We start from the raw sequence: 21,714 nt of genomic DNA, 5'->3' as shown, positions 1-21,714 counted from the left end.
ACATGGAATAGAGTGCACGTCTTTTTTTACTAAAAAGTATATAATATACTTGGAAACTTGGAATCATGATAAGTCCAGAGGGTGTTGCTTCTTTCGTTATGGAGGCATTATTCTTTTGAAAGTGACACCTTAGTTTGTAAAAAATTGATAAATAATGTTGGAATCAAATTTAAATTGAAGTATTTGATGAAAAGTGATAATTTATATATACGAAAAACTAGACCCAAAACGATTAAAGAAGAATAACTTCATCTTGGTGGTGGAAAGTGATTGATTGCGTTGGATTTGTACATGTACACAATCATTCTAAACAGCATTTTATTGCATGCCTAATCCCTAATCTTTATATATAAATGCATGCATTCTTTGATCGTTACAACAATAATTGCACCATATTTAAACCTAATCTACACACCAAAGATAAACACTAACCACAGTTTTAAAATGACCCCTCACCAAACACCCTTTGGAACCAACATTGCGTCACTTTCTCAAAACCAATTATATATATATTATTCTTAGTTTTATGCTATTACGAAAATTTAAGCTTTTAAAATTTTATGCAATATCTCAGATTATTGGTTAATAATACATAATTATTGATTAAATTAAATAGATATAAAAAGTTGATAGCTGCAATTAAGATGAACACAATCATAGTTGAAAAATAATGAGTTGAAAGGAACCAATGTGCATGGTGTACTGTGGTTGTCATCCAATTAATCTGCAAAACCCAGTGGTCTAAATGAAAGACACTGATATTGATGTCTGATGCGAAACATGAATATATATATATATATATATATATATATATATATATATATATATATATATAGTTTAAATACTTTTTTGGTCCCTAAGTTAAGTTCTGATGTTCAGTTTAATTTCCACTTTTAAAAATGTCAACCTTTAGTCCCTATGATATGAAAAATGTATCAAATCAGTCCTAATCACAAGTTTTTCATAAAATATTGGATACCTAGGTATGAAAACTTGTCATTAGGACTGATTTGATATATTTTTTATATCATAGGAACTAAATGTTGACATTTTTAAAAGCGGGGACTAAACTGAACATCAGAACTTAACATAGGGACCAAAAAAGGGTTTAAACATATATATATATATATATATATATATATATATATATATATATATATATATATATATATATATATATATATATATAAGGCTCTTTTTCTTTAACTAAAATTTCAGAGTGAATTTGATTAAGGTGTTGATGGAATAGGTGAGCCCAGTTTGTTTATGGTGGGGAATCCCTAATTAATTTTATGTTAATCCATGCAATTAGAGGTGAAAAAGCATATGCCCACACTGCATTAAGTCCGATTAGGGTTAGCTATTATACAATATTATTCAGCTGTGATGAATGGTGACGAATCACAGCCAGCTTTAGATGAAAGCAACACTTGACCAATGTAAGACCTATATTTTGGAACAAAGTAGACATAATTTAAATGCCAAGAACTTTAATATTAAATATTAATTACATAAACCAGATGTTCCTCTCCTTTCATAACACCTATTCACAATTTTAAAGTTTATTATTCTAAAGTGTGGATAAAATACTATGAAATGAAAACAGGTCTGAAAAAATTCAATGGTATATAAAAAACGTTTTAATATATCTTTATGTTTTATGTTAGAAGTAATGTAAAATCTTTTACCAAAGTAACTCATGCACTTCTCATATTGAGATATCTTACTCATTATTTAAAAAAAATAGTTTTAAACTTAATTCAATTTTATAAAATTAATTAACTTATAAAATAAAATTTGTATTTACTTATACAATATAAACTTATTTTATCTTTAGTGAAATATCCAACACCTATTGTTAGGTAACATACGTAACAATTTCCTAATGTACAAATTAAATTAACTTATAAAATAATACATTTTTTTCTCTTTAATTGATTCTTCTTTACAGTTTTATCACGGTATTCTCCGAAACAGAAATTATCATTATCCCATTGATACCGTTTTCAAGACCCCAAGTTTAATATTTTTTTAATATAATATAAGTTTAATTTTTTATAATATTCTTTATTAGAATAAACCTATTTTTATAATATTATATCTGCATATACCTATACACATAAATCATTTTTTTTTAATTTTTACATCAAATAAAATTTATTAATCTAGTAATAAGTTCTTAATAATATTTCTTAAAAAATAGAAAAATCAATTCGATATTTTAGAACTAAATTTTCATTGATTTTTGGAGAGAAGGTAACATAAAAACATTCCGGTTGCTGAGAGGCATAATTCTTACCTTAAAAAAGAGTCGTGTTTGGTAAATAAAGTGGTAATGACGTTTTTAAATTGTTTTCAAAAAGACTACTTTTCAGAAAAGAAAATTAACAATAGATAGGAAACATATATAAATATGATTATATGTTTGTTTTAACTTTATTTGTTAGAAAAATCCGAAGCCATAGAAAAGAAGAGTGCAATTGAGTTTAGGATATGATTATTGAAAAAGATACTTAGTCTCCAACTAGATAAAAAAACAGTGATGTTTATCAGAATAGGTGGTATAGGGTATGGGGAGGAGGTAGTAATAATAGATTGATTCATGAAACAATTGACCGTGAAGAAGATTATATATTATTTTTATACATAACAACAAAAGATTAGACAGCAGCCAATTTGATTTGATATGTGAAGCCATTTCTGATTTGATGTTTGGATATTGAAAACCAATACTTATAACCTCATACAACCACACACAAATAACATATTAACAATTTAGTTAAAAAAGTGAGAAAACCTAAATTGATAAGACTGCACTTGGATATTATCCCTCCTTAGCTGTCATGGTCCCATCTCACTTTGCCAAGTCAACAAATACCATTTCTTTACTATTTTTATCTCAATTTCCATACCATAAACTCTATTAACAAAAATTACTCAAATAATTATCCTATCTTAATCAGTTTATTGCACCAGCATTTGCCTAATACATAAAAGAACAACATTAATCATCTACTACATAAGTTAGATCATTTTCCCTTTCTCACAACCACTTGTTCCACTTTCAAATCCAATCATCCTTTACATTAATAATTGCCTCTTATCAACATCTTGGCCTCTATAAATAGCTTCAAAACTTGACTTGCATGCACCACTTTCACTAAATACTTCTCTTGGCATATCTATTTTTCCCTCTCTATTGCTACACAAAACCAAGGCATATCATCATACATCATCAGTTGAGATGAAAAATATTGGATTTCTTGCGGTGGTGGTAGCTACGTTTGTGGTGGCAGCCACCGCTGGTAGCTTCTTCCAAGACTTTGAGTTAACATGGGGTGGTGGTCGTGCCAAAATCCTTGAAAATGGAAACCTCCTTACTCTCTCCCTAGACAAGGCTTCTGGCTCTGGCTTTCGTTCCAAAAACGAGTACTTGTTTGGAAAAATTGACATGCAGCTCAAACTAGTGCCTGGAAACTCAGCTGGCACTGTCACAGCCTATTATGTAAGAGATTCACTCGAACTAGTTTGGTTTTATTTTGAACTCAGATAAAATTTTCACTCGATCAAACATTAAAGAAATCCGTTAAAGCTTATGAAATGTTGTGAAATAATAAATGGTGTTGCTTGTGATTTATGCAGCTGTCTTCTCTGGGACCTACTCATGATGAAATAGACTTCGAATTTTTGGGCAACTTGAGTGGTGATCCTTACACTCTTCACACCAACGTATTCAGCCAAGGAAAAGGGAATAGAGAACAACAGTTTCATCTATGGTTTGACCCCACCAAGGACTTCCACACATACTCCGTCCAATGGAATCCTGCAAGCATCATGTAAGAGACCATAACCAGTTAACATCTCAATTTTCCATGAAAGATGCACTTTTTTTTTTTTTTTTCAAAACCATCACTTATAAAAGGTCTTAATCAAACACTCATCAGCTATTATATTCATCTTTCGCACATCAATCTGGCTATTCACTAATAAAAAATTAAACTTTTCTCTGATTTCATCTAACAGATTTTCTGTGGATGGAACACCAATAAGGGAGTTCAAGAATTTGGAGACAAAGGGTGTTCCATTCCCCAAGAACCAACCTATGAGAATATACTCTAGCTTATGGGATGCTGAGGATTGGGCCACGAGAGGTGGGCTTGTGAAAACGGACTGGAGCCAGGCCCCATTCACGGCCTCATACAGAAACTTCAATGCAGAAGCTTGTGTTCGGTCTTCTTCAGGTTCTTCTTCATGTTCTTCCTCCTCTGGCCAGTCACTGGATGCCACGGGGCAAGCCAAGCTTCGTTTGGTGCAAAAGAACTACATGATTTACAACTACTGCACTGATATCAGACGTTTTCCACAAGGGCTCCCTCCAGAATGTTCCTTTGCATGAGGATCAACATGAACATCGTCGGAATCAACCAACCAAAGTTGCATATATTATACTTTAGAAATTGTCCCAATATACGTAAATGCATGTTTTGTTAATTCCTTTTCTTGTATGAATTTGTTGAGCTAAAACTATGATTGTTGATCTGTGCTTTGTTGAGCACCGACAGATAAATTGTGTGCTAAATCATATTCATGGCACTGTGTAATGTGCTGCAATTGTAAACTATGCCAATTAATAAATTTGTCTCAGAGGGTTAAAAAGTTCATGCAACTCTTATTCTATTGGCTTCCCAAAAGTACATGATACAAAATATAGTAATCTACAGTTCATGTCTTTGGTTCTCATTCTTTGGATAAAAAATTAAATTTAATTAGTATATGACATGTACATTTATTCAATTTTTTTTAATTCAAAGATTTATAACAATAATATTAATGAAGGTCTCATATAACCTTTATATATAAATGAATTAAATTCCCTCTTCACCAAATACTATTATTTTGATATATATATATATATATATATATATATATATATATATATATATATATTAGAAAATTATCAGTACTTATCTTTACTTCTATTTTAAATATTTGAATAAAAGATTTCATTCTTTATGAAATAAATGAGGATAATAATATATACGTTAAATGAAAAAGAATAAACTTTTGTTTTATAACTTATTTATAATATTGTATAAGTATGTTAATAATATTATCTATTAATATTATCAATGCGACTCTAAGCTTAAACCTTTGTTCTCTTAGACACATTTGAGAAACGTAATAAGCAAATGTTACCAATAGGTATCTTTATGTGTTTTGTTTTGTATGATGTTGTGACTTTTTTATTATGGAATTCTTGGTTTTTTTTAATGGTTGTAGAATTTTTTGGATACTCTATCGAAAATTACAGAGTCTAGATGAAAATAAATGAAACTATGATGATTTCATACATATGTATGGATGATTTTTTAATAGATGCTTTTGGGATTGGTATAGAATTTGAATTACAACGTAAATTTTAGTCTTCAATGATATTGTTATCATCCCAATGATTTTTGTAACATCGTATTAAAAGGAAGAGTTATATTAGTGTGTTTTATTTTTATTTTTTTGCATATGTTTTTATGTATGGGTTGAAGAAACAATTGTCTTTATTTAATATATTTATTTTTGTTGATAAAAAAATGGAGAATGGATAAGAAGAAAATAGTTTCTTATTATAACACAAACTCTTGACCTTTTTGAACTTTAAGATGCAGGAAGAAAGCCCTAATTCCTTTCCATTTCAGTATCAATCTTCAGAAAGAGGGCATAATTGGAATAATAAAAATAATCCAAAAGCAACGAACCATCACCCTCATTCCTTTAACACATAAAACACCAAGTGGAGGTCCCAAGACAGAGCCATAATATTCACGCAAAAATAAATAAATAAATAAATAAAGTTGCGTAACCAGGTGAAAATAAAAACAATTATTCTTTTCTTTTATTAATGGAATTATCTTCAATAATATATTATTCAGCATATTCTTTCATATATTATTATTATTATTATTATTATTATTATTATTGTGGAGATAAACATGCCTAGAAGGAAGAAGTTCTTGTGGAATATAGTGAAGTGTGGTCTCAACAGGGAACGATAATAACAATGCTTTCAACCGTAATTCAATTATTCATTAAATAAGGGGTTGCTTGGTTTGTAGATATATGATAGAACTGAAATTAACTTAATAAAAAATTTATAATAATTAAATAAATACATTAAAAGTATAATATTATAATTCTGATATTGAAAACTGAAATAAAACATAAATTCATAGGTTTTTAATATTTAAAATGCATATAAAATTAAAAATAAATGTTAGTCATATTAAAATTATCTTTTTTTATTATTAATAAATTTATATGTAGAATAGATAACAAAAAGGGTTAAATATGTTTTTCATCCCCCAACTATTGGCCGCTTTTGTGTTTAGTCTCTCCTACAATTTAGTCCTTCAACTTTAGAAAACTCTGGTATTAGTCCTTTTTACCAAATTTTTTTAACTTTATTTGCTGTTTCAAACGCGTTTCTCAGTTAACATTGAAACAAAAATGTGTCAAAATGTGTAAACAATCCAAATGCTATAATGTAACGTGCTTGAAACAGCAAATAAAGTTAAAAAAATTTGGTATTGGTAAAAAAGACTAAAACCATAGTTTTCTAAAGTTGAAGGACTAAATTGTACCATACTTTGAAAGAAGGACTAAACACAAAAATGGCCAATAGTTGAGGGACGAAAAACATATTTAACCCTAACAAAAATTAGGTCAAATTTTTTTATATGGTTAAAATAATGTGTTACTAAATATATATTTTTAATCATCGGTATTTGACTTGTTCTGACTGATTTTACTTAATTTTGACTAATTTTACAATTTCTTTTACCAATTCTTCTTCAGATGAATTTTGTTATTTTTTAAAATTAATTATTTAATTGGTTCTCCAACTTGACTAATCGTTAAAATAAAATAGAAGCGATAACGTGGATTGATTTATCCTACATAATTGTGGATAAAAAATGTATTAATACTGCTGTCTTTAATTGGGTGATTAAAGACACAAAAATGAAACTTAAACAATATATACATGCAATGGGTGATTAACATTACAAGCAATAACCATGATTAATTTCACACCACAAAACCACTACTTTGACATAATTCAAGGTGAAAAAAGTGAGCACAATATAATTTTTCAACCATCAGGTTGTCTTGCAAGATATGAGAAACTTCGTCATACTAACATGTCTATAGTAACTCTCACAATATTATTCATCACTATAATTAACCTATGGAATTGAAAATAATGCATATTTTAGTGTTAAATATTTAAATTTATATTCGATAAAAAAAAGACTAGTATCATATTTTCTTTAAAAGCATCATTTGATCCTTTTCTAATTCAATATGAAATCTAAGAAAAATTACTTTCTTTCATTTTATCATTGTGATCTTTATCATTAGCACTACATAAGTGAATAAGGACAATTATTTTTAAAAATATTATAGTAGAATATTTTCATTTAATTAATTCAATTATTCTGAAATATTTTGTCCTTCCAACAACAATAATGAATAGTCATTTTAATAATTTCCAAGAGATTGTTCATACACTTATTAATGATAAGAAAACTAATATTAAAATGTGGTAATAGAGATTATGGTATCTCTCTTTATCTTGTTTACTTAAACTTGTATCTAAAATAATATGTTTTTTCTAGTATTTGATATGTGAAGGAGAAGTCCCACATTGGTGTAGACTATAGTCTTGAAGTTTCCTTTCCATATAAAAGGAATCACTTAGTTTCTTTTTGAAATAACGAAAAAACTCATTTATCTTCTTTCTTAATATTGCATTAAGTATTTGAGAATTTCTTCGGAGTGGTTTTTTTATACTTAATAGTGATATAAATGTGATGGAGGAAGAATAGAAGAAGTAACTTTGAAGCATTGATCTCACAAGGTTGTGTTACAAGTTCCTCGGAGAATTGAGATACTGGTGAGTGAAACATAACTACATGATAGATGGATAGTATATTTAGGTGCAACATGGCACATGACTTAAATTTGAGATTAGCTTTATACCTATGAACCTCTTTAAGGTTTGTATTCATGGGAAATGGTCTTTCCTTAAAGATTGCTAAAGTTGGTACTATCAAACTTAAAAAGTACAATGACACTATTCGCACATTTCGAGGGATACGACATGTGAAGGACTTGAAGAAGAATCTATTGCTTGTTGGACAATTAGATGACCTTGGGTGCAAGATCCATGTTGAAAGTGGAATCCTAAAAATGGTGAGAGGGAATCTGGTAGTAATGAAAGTAGAGAAGATAAAGGCAAACTTGTATGTGCTTATGGGAGATATATTGCAAGATGTTAATGCAATGGTTGCATCTACAAGTCAAGAAGAAGCGATAGTAACATGGCATCATAGACTAGGCATATGCCAAAGTGAAATCTGCAAACCCTTGCAAAACACAATCTCCTACTTAGGCTTAAAAAGGTTGATTTACTTATTTTATGAGCACTGTGTAATCAACAAGCAACATAGATTGAAATTTACTAGAGTGACTACCAAAAGTAAACACATACTGGATTTGATTCATTCTGATGTGTGGGAACCGCTGAAACTATCCCTCAAAGGAGAAAAATATTTTGTATCATTCATTGATGATTACTTCAAGAGATTGTGGGTGTACCCGATGAAGAAGAAGTCATATTTGTTTGATCGGTTTCAGGAATTCAAAGCACAAGTGGAACTTGAAATTGGAAAAAGAATCAAGTGCTTAAGGACAGATAACAAGGGAGAATACATAGATGGAAACTTTCTAGCATTCTGTAAGCAAGAGGGTATTATCAGACAATATTTTGTTCCACAAACGCCTCATAAGAATGGTGTAGCAGAGCAAATGAACAAAACTCTTCTAAAAAGAATAAGAACTATGTTGCAAATTCGGGGAGTAACTAAGTCTTTATGGACAGAAGTGGTGAAAACTGCCTATTACTTGATAAAAAGTCATTGTTAATAGAGATCACTAGTTAAAAAATTCAATGGAGATATGTAATGACAAATTAGTTGATTATTCATCCTTACGTATATCTGATTATCTAGTATACATGATGTACAACTCCTAAGAAAGATCAAAGTTAAATCTAAAATATAGGAAATGCATATTCTTAAACTATGTTGACAAGTTGAAGGGGCACCACTTACGGGATCCCACTACCCACAAATTTATTGTTAGCAACGTCTTTAAACATACAAATGAAAACATTTTAATTAACATATTTACATCTAAACAAATCAAATTACCATGTTTGAGTCACATTGAATGCGTTTACATATTATCCACACCAGGACAGAATATATCTAGGGAAACAAAAAACAAAATTTATATACTAAGGTAAACTACACTTAACTTTTGTAACTTGGTAACTACCTATATAAGTTTGTTATTTGTTAACTTTTTCTTATAAATTAAATATATCTAAGTCACCTCGAAAATTCTTATTTTAATTATATCTTTAGAAAAGTTGAAATCTTCAACCTACCTTTTTACCAACACAGTTTTGTTTTTTTTTACCACTTAAAAAAGTCAATTTATTAATATATGGTATGTTATGAATTTTATAAATTGACAAATTGGGCTGGTTATTATCAAGACAACTCATAGGTTAATTAGTTGCTGTCATCCTTAACACGCAAAACTTTACAGATTTAATCTAATTTATTGTACATGGAAGCAATAAAAGAACAAAGTTATTGAAATCTAATTCATCCGTGTGGAAAATGAATCTAGCTTTCCTTAAGTCTCTCAACTGCGTTTTCTTAACATATTTAGTTACTAATAAGGATGCAACTGTCTCAGCATTGCCATAGATTAGGCCCAGGAAAGATGTTCAGGGAGCAGGATACGACTGCATTGAATTTGGCCCATTATCTGAAACTTGTAAGTTGTTGACTTGATTGCAGCCTGTGGATGCTTGTGCATGCATCAACAAATGAAGAATTTGGAAATTGAGATTTGTTGAACTGATTCTCAGGCACTCTTCTTCTTCATTCTGGTAAATTCAGAAAGTTAAATACATCCCTTTGCCTCTCTCCATTACTACATAATACAGAGATAAAGGCACTTAGAAGTTCTTAGTGAACTATGGACAATAATTGCTTACAAAAACTCAGTGTACACATCTTTTTGCCAAGATGGATGTTAGAGAGGAATCATTCTTGCTATTCTTGCTAAGATTATCTAAATCTAGCTATGTAAGATGATTGTAAATCTAAGTCCAAAGTTCTTGCTTAATTTCTATTAGAATTTGCCTACAAAAGGAAGAAGCAGAACAATTTGGATCATGCTGGCATAACTACAAACAATTGTCACAGATAGTTGCTCCAGACCACAGTAATATGCTATGAAGCATGATTTCTTTAACAAAATCCATAAACTGTGCCAGCAAAAAAGGTTTACATTGTTTCAATTTCGAAATACATTTGATTCATGACAGGATATAATTAGCAGAATCACAGTATAAGAAATATAACTAGGAGATCGACTAATTTTCATACCTCTTTCTTCTTTTTCTGGTTAGGAGAACTAGTAATCCAAATCCTATAATGATTGCAACTTTTACAACCTGAAAAGTGAAGATGTGGAAAAGATATATCAGCATATTGTAGAATAGAGGAGAAATAGCAACCTCTACTGAATTCTGTTTAAGACTGAACACCTATTGAAACACAAGATTGATGAATGCAACATTGTTTATTGAAACTCAATGCTTGGGGGCAGTGATGCAAATATAAAAATAGTGATAATTTAACTGGAGTACCACTTCCAAGGTCTAAAATTAAAATTTTCACTCTAGACAACAAAGATTCTTATAAATTTAAAGTAGATAATAACCTGATTAAATGGTCCTCCAGAATTTTCATCCCCATTGTTATCAGAGGTCTTGGGCTTTGAATCTTTAATCTCCACTCTCTTTTCATGCTTACTCCTCTCAGTTCCAGTTCCAACATGTGCTTCATTCTGTTACAGAATAAGTAAATAAAATATAATAATTGATTCTATTTCACAAAATTATAAGAAGAAAATACATAGTTTGATTCTATTAATCTAATTGAAATCCACTTGAGGGTGAGGTAAAGTTGCATCTTGTGAGGGTAAGAATAAGGTTGCATCCAACGACATTAGTTAAGCAAAAAGTATCTAAATATACTTCTATACCTTTTGAACATTTTCTATTTTTGAGAAATATGAACTTCTTGGCTTTCCACAATAGCCCCTTATCAGTTGTTAAACAAATCATTCTTAGTCATTTGGGAATATCCAGACTTCAGAACTTTCAAAAGAATAATATCTGTTGTCATGGTGAAACACTGAATCCAGTTTTTGTGGTGATACATAATTAAGCATCTTTCTCCAATATATGGTGGGGGCATGTTTCAAATCTCTTACCAGGGATGCACTTTTCACCCTTTCATGCAAGTCTGCTAGTTCTGTCTTCTTTAACTTATCTCTCTCCAAATGTTGAGTCTTGGAAGAATATCTTCTTTCATCTGAACTTCCTTGCTGTTTTGTTGGAGGTGGTTTAATCTGAGGTCTCTTATCCTGTTTTAAGACAAGTTTCATGTGAGCTTCATTTGTTGAAGAGTTTTCAATAATATGCTGATGATACTCTTAAAGCACAAATTTTACTATACCTGAGCAGATCCACCTTCAAAGGCACTTATCATCTTCCTCACATTACTTGGAATTCTTCCCAGTGAGGCTCTCTTCTCAGAATATTGAAGGCCACTTTCCTCTTCATGTGGTTGTATCAGATTACTTGCCAGGGCATCAATTTTTTCTGACCCAAACAAAACTGCAATTTCTTCTGAACCAATAGCTCTCTGAGGATGTTTCTCAGATGGTGACTGATAAGCAGGCTTCTTACCCTTCTGTTGTGACACAGGTTTTGTGGATGAGGACTCCTTATATTCATCTGCAATGTTCTAAAACATGTAAAATGACCATTAAACAAACAACAGTATATTTTCCAATGTCTTCTTGCTGGTGTAAAAATAGACTGAAGCAAATTAGTTGATCCTTAACTGGGTTTAGCTGTTTGTGGTCAAGCTGAGTCCTAGCATCAGATTCCTTCTCATCACGGGAACCAGCCAGATCTTGCGATCGAGAAACGGCTTCTTGTTGAAGGTGTTTCTTTGGTGATTCTTGAGAAGATGGAGCACTTAAAACATCAGGAAAGAGCCTTTGAGGGAATGTAGGATGTCTCATAATTATTCAGTTTCTGTATATTTTACTCGTTAATGTTCTTATTATTGTGTTTCTGCTTTAAGTTTTCATGGCTTCTTTAATCAGCTGAGTAATATCAAACCTGAGACCTCATCATTTCTGCGGAAGGGTAATGCAGCATTGCCAAGAACAGCTCTGCTGTCGCTTTCTTCTCCTCTTCGGCCACTGCTAAGAAGCTCGTCATGTTTTTTCTTTAATGCAGATTGTCTCTGCAAAAGTAAATATGTGAGAAGTTAATGTAGAGGAACACTAATAACCACAACCTTAAAATTCTGTCTCTACTAGTTAATAGCATTCAAATCAATGTTAATTGACTGAGGCATTTAATATCAAATGCTGCAGAAAGTTCTTAAGCATAAGAAAAATGAATCAGTACCAATGAACGAATTCTGTCGCGCTCTTCATCACTAAGGATGACTTGCAACTTCAAACGCAGATGGCCACCCCAAAGTGGAAACTTATCTTCCAAAACACCTTTTTCTAATATCAACTTGATTTGAATACCTGTCATTTGTTCATTAGTTCCCGTTAGACCAAGTTACTGTGTCTGATTTTGAAAAGGCCAATTCAAATAGGATGTGTACTGAAAAACAACCTGTACGTGATATTTCATTCCCCTCAGCATCCTGAATTTTGAAAATCAAATCATCACGGATGCTAGTTATGGGGCTGAACAATATACAACAGAACAGATTATAACCAAGAAATTTTTATGACCACATATCACATAAACAAGGTATACAATCTCACAAAGATAACTTTTCCTTGTCATTCACTTGGTACTCTATTCTCCCCAAGGAAGCTGCATGCATTCACCACTGAACTTGTTATAATTGGCCTTAAGAATGTGCTTAAGGGAAGAGATAGCTACAAATTCAAAAGCAAGAGCATACCCCTTATGGATGTTGCTGAAGATAATGGAAGATCCATGAATTCCAGTACTGTAAAATGAATAGAGAAGTGAGAGAGAGAAAAAACCCACATGGGATTCAGTACTCTAAATGAAAGTTAGTACCTGAAACCATGATGGTTCCTGGCATTGCAGGAAGAAGAATTCAATAAACCCAGTAACTTAACAAAAGAATAGAGAAAGAAAGAGATTAGCTTGACAGTAGTTACTGTCCAGAACTCTAGACTCTGATCTAGGTTTAGTGCTGAAGAAAAGCGTTGTGTTGATTGACTCTGTTGGTTGTTAAGTGATGGAAACATGGATGAGTTTTGAAAGAATGGATATGGTTAGAATCCAATGAGACCATGTTGTGTGGTCCTTGCAACCTCAGAAACATTTATTAGCCATAAAAGCTTGGTAGAAAAAAATCCCATTTTGTCTCGTTTATTAACTTGTAAGCCCTTGCCATGACTACTCTTCTCTTACTATTCAAAATGAGACATGAATTGGATTGTTCAAATACTGTTACAATATTATTGTCATTAGGAATTATGTTTCCACACTTGTTAACAAACGTTCTCATACATACTAGGTTGTTATAACATTCATGCAGGTTCACTGATAAAGGAATTACACCCATTTTATTGAATAGGACTCATGGTTTTATAAAGATAAAATTGTGTTTGAAAAGACATGATATAAACTGTTAAACGAAAAACAAAAAACATGTAGTAAAAAAATGACACTTTAAACTTGTGACAGGTACGAAACTGTGATGGCTTCAAGAGGATTTTAACTTTTGACACAGCTTACCTTTCTTGTCCCCTAACTTTTGTGCTGTTACTTCTATGAAACTCCACTCGGTCTCCTCTAAAGTGAAGCAGACTGTGTCAAGTGAAATTTAACATGTAAGGATTTAAATAAAAAAAAGTAGCGTAAGATGAATTTTGAAACAATTAAAAAAAAAAACACTTAGTAGCCTCTCCGACAGGCGTCCAAAATGTTCTAGAAAAAAAAAAGTCTCTCTTTTAAGTTTGAGGCTGGAATAACTTCCTAGTACTAAAAGTTGTTTTTTGATATCATATATGTATATATATAAAATTAAAGTGTTATCATTTAAGTCTCAACTAAAAATTGAGTTATAAAATATTATTTATCATCAAGAGAAATAATACTTAAATTATAGACGTTAGTCTAAAATCATACTCAACACTTCAAACACGAAAAAAGGACTTACATGTAGAGTTATACAGTAATGAACTGCTTTTGGATGATAAAAAAATCACTATTGGACGCTAGATTGAGTCGTTAGGCGAGCTGGTTGTTCACTGGGCAAGTTGGTTTCTCACAAAGCAAAATTTACTGTAGTACTTGAATTGTTGGACAAAAATATGGCTCATCTAGTAAGTTGCAAGCTAGAGAGCATCAATTTTTAGGTTTCATTAAACAAGTCTGTCGGCACTGATACACGAAAATAGGCATTTAACCATGTTTTTGTGAGTGCTTTGAACATCTCTTATTTTTACACGAACACCTAGGGTGTTTAGGAGAGACTTTTGGAGACTGCTTGAAGTGTTGGGAAATCATTCATCTCCTCCTTGGGTTTCCTCCTTCATCCATAGTGGTTTTTTTCTCTTTTGCGATTGAAGAGGAAGATGGAATGCAGATTGAAGGTGGAAATGTGAAGAAGAGATGTGATTGAAGTTTGGAGTAGATGTTAAGTGCCTTGGGAAATGACCTTCAACTTCTTTATAATTCCAATTTCTTCTCTATGCTTTCAATTTGTAAACCCCAGGTTCTTCACCATACAAAGTTATTTATATTTATTGATATTAGATGTAAAACATTGAATTCTTAATGCTTGATGTGGATTGTTCCCTGTTGGCTGTAAAACTAACGGCAAGTGCACCGGTCGCAACGTACCAAGTGATAAATATCGTTTTCTCCCAAGAAACTTGTGCAACACATGACAACTCTTTCTTTTATAACTCAATTAGACATCAAAGTGCACAAAACAACACAAGAAACTCTTTTTGGTATTTTATCAAACAGTTGGTGTGCAAGGAATTTAACATAGTGTATTTCAAATTTGTCAAGACTAGAGTTCATCCACTTCATTCTCATGCATTTACAAACAACTCAATTCCATCAATTAGGTGTTCAATTTCAGTTCTAAGTTCAAGTCATATTTTCCAATACATCAAGCCATGGGTGATCAATCCAAAGCAAGCATTAAGCATAGAAATTGAATACTAACATGAATTGGAAAAGCATATATCATTAACATCACAAAATACATAAGAATTCCATGATTTACAATTCATCTCAACAAATAGGAAAAACTCTCCATGGTGGAGAACTTAGGGTTCACAAAATTGAAGAGATAGGGAAAAAATTGGAATCAAAAAGAAGATGCAAAGCCTTTCCCAAGATTCTTGGCAGCTGCTTCATGCTCCATTTATGCCTCCCCTTCGCATCTCCATCTCCAATTTGTGACCCATCTCCTTCCTCAACCCAAAAGAGGCAAAATCACCATTGGTGAAGCTTGAAGACCCAAGAAGGAGTGGGAGAGCTTCCCAACACCCCAAATAGCCTCCAAGGGCCTATCCCAATCTCTCTAGGTGAAGAATGAAGTGTAGGAGGAGAAGAATCCCCAAAAATCGTGGGACCTATGTTTAAATAACTCATTTTGACACATCAGCGGAAAATCGCGCTCAGCCCCCCTTTTGGGGCGCCTGGGCACCATAAATTAAACACAAAACAGTGAAGTAAATGGTGCTCGGGCGCTATAATTAGGTTCCAACAGCGAACCACAGGGCGTTGGGCGTCCTTTTGGGGTGCCCGGGCGTGGAAATTTTGCTGCAGCACACAGAAGGGCGTCTAGCGCCCCCCAAGGGCACCCGGGCCTGATAGTTTTGACAGCATTCTAAAATTCAGGCTCTTATGCGCTTTCAAAGGCGTCCAACATGGGTATTTGCTTCAAGTTGATCTTTTATTGTCCCAAAACATGTTCCCTTGAGTTCTTGCTTGTTTTCCTCCACTAGAATGACTTCCTATTCATTTATTTCACACACTTAAACATAGAGATTAGAGGTAAAAACAAACATATACTAAATAAAACTTAGGAGAGATTCCAATTCCTTAATTCACTTGCAATAATAAAAAAAATGGACCAACAAACCTTAATTGAAAAATTTAATCCATTCTAGTTATGATAAGGGGTTGAACTACAAAGAGTAGAAAGAAAAGATGTGGGACAATGATTGGTTGGTTGAAAGTAACTCAAATAAAATACTAAATTAACTTTTAAATAACAGTGTCATTAAAAATAAATCAAGTCCGTTAAATATATCATTATTAGAATTGATTAAGTTGATGTTAACATAACAAAAAAAAGTTTATTTTATTTAAAAATAAGTTGGAAAGTATTAAATTAATTTTAAATTTATATCATATAAATACATAATTGGTTAAGTTCTCACCAACTAAGAATAAAGTCATCATAATTTTTAACAAATAAAAATATTTATGTTACTACAATATTAACATTAACGTTTATTGATTTAATGTTAAATTTTTAATTATGTCAATTTATACAATTCTAAGTTGTTGACGTTAATTAATTTTAAACTTTTTAATAGGCAAAGATATTTGTATTAGTGTCAAATGAATGAGTATGCTAAGTAAATAATATTAAAAATAAATAAGCGTTGGTATTAGTATTAATTTTATCTATTTTTAATATTTATATTTATTTAAGTTAATTTGAACTATATTAACACTAATTTTATTTATTTTATTATTTATGAAAGTTAGCTTTGATTAAGTCAATATTAATATAATATATTTTTAATATTTATTTAATTTGGTTTTGGTTAAATGCATACTAATTTTTATGTTATAAATCTATCCATCTTTGCGATAATAAATATGAATAATAGATTATTTTTAAGTTAAAAGCTCATAAATATAGAAACTCTTTTCATTTACTATTTTCATCTTTCACTTTTTCATGTAAATTTCATTATACTCATCACATTTATTTCTTTTCTCTACCATAAATAATTTTATTTTTGTGTTTTATTTTGCTAAAAATAAGTCTCATACAACAAATAACTTCGGGTAAAATTCTTTTCTTTTTTTTACATTGTTTTAAATTACTGTCATAAGCATTCGTTTCACCTACGCAAATTAAATTAGTTGATACTAAATGAAATAAATAATAAAATAAAAATAGATTATCATTAATTTGGCTGACACTAAATTATTTTAATTAAAAATTAATTTAAAAATAAATGATGAATAAGAGACATTTACTTTCAAAAGTCGATACTAATAAATTAATGTTTACAATTTTAAAATTCATTCCATATGTGACATACAAAATATAACAATGCTAACTAATTATGTTGATTTTTATTTTTTGACTAATGTTAAATATATAATTTTTTTTTTAGAAAATTAGCAAATTAAATTCTGAAAATTAAAACATAGGAAAATCTTAAAAAAAAATATTACTTAATTTTGTTTCGGTTTATAGAGTCATGATCAAATCTTTTCTTTGGATACAATTTTTCAACTCTAAGCACAAGTCAAAGCTTTTCATTTGGTTCAAGCTTTTTACTAAATTAGGAGTTAAATGCAAAAAACATTCTGATACTAAAGTGAGTAAGGATCGGACAATATTAACAATAAATGTGTAATGAATATAACCAACTTATTACAGTACCACAAATATCCAATTATAGATTTCAGGATGAGTTTCATATTCGAACTTGTCTAATTATGATCTAATTGGTAATGGTCTTTCTTAATCTTAACATAATTATCTAATTATCTTTTGCGCTAACAGCTACCCGATCAGTTCTTTTGGAGTCATAGACTGAAAGGACTCTCCGGTTCTTAAGAATGCTCATACTATACATAGACTGCATAAGCCTAAACATATCTTCATACATTTGATATGCAAAAAGGGGTTTGTTTAGTTGAAGGAGTTCGCCAATATTGTTAACTTGGTTGAGGGAGTCGTGGATGTTGAGTACTTCAAGTTAACCGTATGAAAAAAAAAAGTGTACCTTTCATTTGAAGAAATGTTACACGTTAGATATTCCCTAGGCGTATTCCACAATATTTCACAATATGACCGTGCGCTTGCCCTTTTTTGAATTTGATATGAATGTTGTTTGAGAACTGAAGATAACTCCTACTGCAGTCGAACAGGTGGACCTTAATGCATATGTTTGTAGTTGTCCCTAGACAACTTTTATTAACACTATACTCATTTTACTTTATATGTACATTCTTCTTTTTCAAGTATATAAAAACTATTTCTTTTTTATATATTTAAAGTATTAAGGAGACAATGAGTCAATTTCATGGACCAACTCACCTCGGTATGCGCTTTCAAGTTCGACAAATTGAGTTAATGAATTCTGACTCCTACACAATATATATAAAGATCTCATAATATATTAAATAATATGCATTTTCAATATTATAAATATATTAATAAATAACTTATTATAACAACATCTTAAATTATCTTAATAGTTAAATAATAAAATTGAAATTTCATTTTTTAACTATAAAAGTGAGAAATAATTACATTGTTGGTATGGCCTTCATATAAAATAACAATGAGAAACTGTGGTAAGTACTATTTTCTTGATCTAAAGTCAAGACTACTGACATTAATTTTGAATGCAGACAGGAGTCTTAATCTGAAGTACAATCCTCTAAAGGTCTCATAGGACACAAAAAGCTGTGCCCAAGTATGAATTTTCACTGTCATCATTGAGAAACCTGTTCGGTGAATATGAAATTGAAATCTTTGAAGATAAGGTTTCTGTTGATTTCTCCTCTGGAAATCTTGCAGAGACTGCCATAACAATCACCTTTACTTTGTATAGTCCCTAAGGAATTTTTAAGCTTGAAATCTAAGTCACACCTCATATAGTAACCTCACCATAACAGATAAAGTAAAAGTATCCACCAAGAACAAGACTTCATAATGAATCAAATTATTGAAACACAAAACACTACTATTATTTTGTATTTGTCTTCTTGTTCAAAATCCATCATATAATCAACTTGAGAAAACCACACCTCATAGTTTTATTGTCCCTATTATTAGTTCCCGTACTAACATCACTAAATCTAGCGCAACACTCAGAATTTGTCTTATGATTTGAAACCAGTCTTGTAAATCTAAGAGATGTAGCGATCTGAGGGGAAGCCATGAAGTAGTCCATGAGATAAAGCCATGAGCAAGATTGCAGCTTCTTTCTCATCCTGAGGGAAAACTTGTTGGAATCTTACTGACAAATCCTCAAAAGCACTGAACTTCTTTCTATGCTTGGCAGGTTTACGCTTCTTTTTCACCAGCACTGGTGCACTCCCAGTTTTGGGCTTTTTCCCTTTGCTATGCAATTTTTTCCCCTTCTTCACTTCAGATTTCTTAGCCTCCAACCTGTTTGTTCCCTTTGCTGTTGTTGCAGCTGCAGCAATGGCGCGTCTAGCCTTCCTTTGTCGAATTCCACAAGCATTGCAAAGAGACTGTGAAACCGAATTGAATTCCAACATTAAGATTGATTGTTTAATTCAAAGTATTCTAGTTTGCATTATTAGTATATCTGTCAATTCTCATTATGTTTCTCAGCAAATTAAAGATATTATGTAATTGCTTTGTTCTACATCATAGAAAGCTTAATTAGTTATGATTGCACACACTAAAATAAAAACCTAGAGCAAATTAAATGCTTTTCATGAAAAGAAAATTAGAGGTTGAATTCGTGTAAGGGAAAATAAAAGAAGTATTTACCTTAGGACCTGTTGGTCCAGTCCTCCAGAGAGGGGTCTTAGTGGTGTGGCAATCAGCACAAACCCTAGCAGTGACACTGTTGTTGTTTGAAGAAGAGTTATAGTTACTATCATCAGTTACCAGCTGTGACAGTGTTGGGTTTTTCTCTTTAGCCTTCATCTGCTTAGAGTTAGAGATATCTGCCTTATGAGAACCTGTTTGATCTGAAACCATAATTTTCCGCACCATTCTCATCTTTGGAGGCATCCAGTTAGTTGAACTGTCTTCGCCTTGAAGATTATCACACTCTTCTTTCTCCCAAAGTCTAAGCTCGAGATCACTTCTCTTTTCAATCTTTTCTGCTTGATGATCACATGATCCACCGAAACAGACAATCTTCTGGGCCTACAGATCACATGATTAAATTCATCAAAACAAAAAGATATAGATCATGAATATGATCATGATCATGTTCTACGTATCATACTCTATCTACATAACTATAAATAAGACAGATTAAGCTTGTTGTTGTATATACACAAGAGAACATATTCTATCTTCAAGGAAAAAAAAAACTATATATATGTATATATATATACACCTCTTGAAGATGTTTTGATTCACAATAGCAAAATCCTCCTTGAGCCTGATCTGGGTTGAAGAGAATAGAAGTAGATAAAGAAGAAGATGAAGAAGAAACTTGATGAATTGTACTGAAGAGAGTGTGTGTATGATCTTCATTGAGATCTATAGACATAGGAGAAGACACCACTGAATAACGATAAGTTGGTATCATTGGTTCATGCATTGCACACAAACCAAGTAAAGAGAGAGAAAGAAAAGAAGAGCGTGAAAAAAATCAGAGGCACTGCACAGCCGATTTTGTCTAGTTATTATAAAGAAAGGTTTGGAGAAGAAAAAGAAGAAGGAAAAACTGAAAAAAAAAATTAATAAAAAGCAAAAAGGTTCTGATTCTGAACGTTTCTGCTACACGAGTCATGGTAAAACTCGGTAGAACAGAAGATAGATATTACAGCCTAGCACCACCTTAGAGCTATCACTATAAGACATTCACGTGACTTGGAAACATCTAAAGCAGACAAATCGAAAAGACAAACGGATTCTGGAGAGTGTGGATTGCTATTAGGCTGTCCCCATGAGTATGACAAAAACCCTACAATTTTCTTTTTTTTTTACCATTGTCTAGATGAAACTTTGAACTATGGAAGAGATATGGTAGCCACATATGATGATATAGAGATAATGTAGTCACACATCACTAACCAATAATTTGGTCACAAGAATAATCTTCTGGCATGAGTCAAATGTTTTTCTGTCAAACATATATTAGTTTTGTCACCTAAGCTATGGCTATTATTGAGAAGAGGTACATTTATAGAATCTGCTCTATGGAAAATGAACATACAGAATCGGTTATGTACCTGCAAATCCACTTCAAAATGTTGAATGAACATATGAGAAATTTGAACTTTGTAGTGACGGAGATAGAACAGTTATATAGAGAAAAAAGAATGAATGTCTTAACTCTAAATATCATAATTTCTTACTATTGATCTAACTTTGGTTAAAAACAAAGGAACTGAGGTCATTGATCACCAAAGTCCTTTTAATCAGTAAATAAATTAGAAAAGAAAAAGGTTGGGATTCTAAACTATTGATAAAAATTTATTAACTTATGTACAATTCATGCATTTAGTCCCTGTGTTTTATATGATCTAAAATTTGGTCACACAAATGCACAAAAGATGCACAGTCTCCT

At 31.3% G+C, this 21,714-nt stretch overlaps 3 protein-coding genes across 4 annotated transcripts; 1 reads left to right on the top strand and 2 right to left on the bottom strand.

Annotated features, from left to right (window-relative positions):
• The first annotated feature begins 3,143 nt into the window (after positions 1–3,143).
• Positions 3,144–4,666, top strand: LOC106762247 (probable xyloglucan endotransglucosylase/hydrolase protein 23). Its single transcript, XM_014646034.1, has 3 exons — positions 3,144–3,505; positions 3,643–3,836; positions 4,024–4,666. The coding sequence occupies exons 1-3, from the start codon at positions 3,245–3,247 to the stop codon at positions 4,394–4,396; spliced, it is 828 nt and encodes a 275-aa protein (XP_014501520.1). The 5' UTR covers positions 3,144–3,244; the 3' UTR covers positions 4,397–4,666.
• A 4,939-nt stretch (positions 4,667–9,605) lies between these two features.
• Positions 9,606–13,504, bottom strand: LOC106762747. Of its 2 annotated transcripts, none has more exons than XM_014646799.2 (12): positions 13,262–13,504; positions 13,140–13,187; positions 12,997–13,048; positions 12,842–12,915; positions 12,623–12,750; positions 12,329–12,455; positions 12,046–12,164; positions 11,655–11,945; positions 11,410–11,562; positions 10,855–10,980; positions 10,518–10,585; positions 9,606–10,059 (listed from the first exon to the last, which is right to left on the bottom strand). In XM_014646799.2, exons 1-12 carry the CDS (start codon positions 13,284–13,286, stop codon positions 10,008–10,010), a joined length of 1,263 nt encoding a protein of 420 aa, XP_014502285.1. In that variant the 5' UTR covers positions 13,287–13,504; the 3' UTR covers positions 9,606–10,007. The 2 variants fall into 2 exon arrangements, with proteins under 2 accessions (XP_014502285.1, XP_014502286.1); XM_014646800.2 differs by having other exon boundaries at positions 9,606–10,012; positions 13,262–13,503.
• A 5,276-nt stretch (positions 13,505–18,780) lies between these two features.
• LOC106760999 (GATA transcription factor 21) lies at positions 18,781–20,935 on the bottom strand. The gene is made up of 3 exons (XM_014644463.2): positions 20,536–20,935; positions 19,956–20,339; positions 18,781–19,690 (listed from the first exon to the last, which is right to left on the bottom strand). The coding sequence occupies exons 1-3, from the start codon at positions 20,740–20,742 to the stop codon at positions 19,343–19,345; spliced, it is 939 nt and encodes a 312-aa protein (XP_014499949.1). The 5' UTR covers positions 20,743–20,935; the 3' UTR covers positions 18,781–19,342.
• Between the last annotated feature and the right edge of the window lie 779 nt (positions 20,936–21,714).

The sequence above is a fragment of the Vigna radiata genome, chromosome 5 (genome assembly GCF_000741045.1).
Source record: "Vigna radiata var. radiata cultivar VC1973A chromosome 5, Vradiata_ver6, whole genome shotgun sequence".
Classification (NCBI taxonomy): Eukaryota; Viridiplantae; Streptophyta; class Magnoliopsida; order Fabales; family Fabaceae; genus Vigna; species Vigna radiata.
This window is presented reverse-complemented; position numbering and strand designations above follow the sequence as displayed.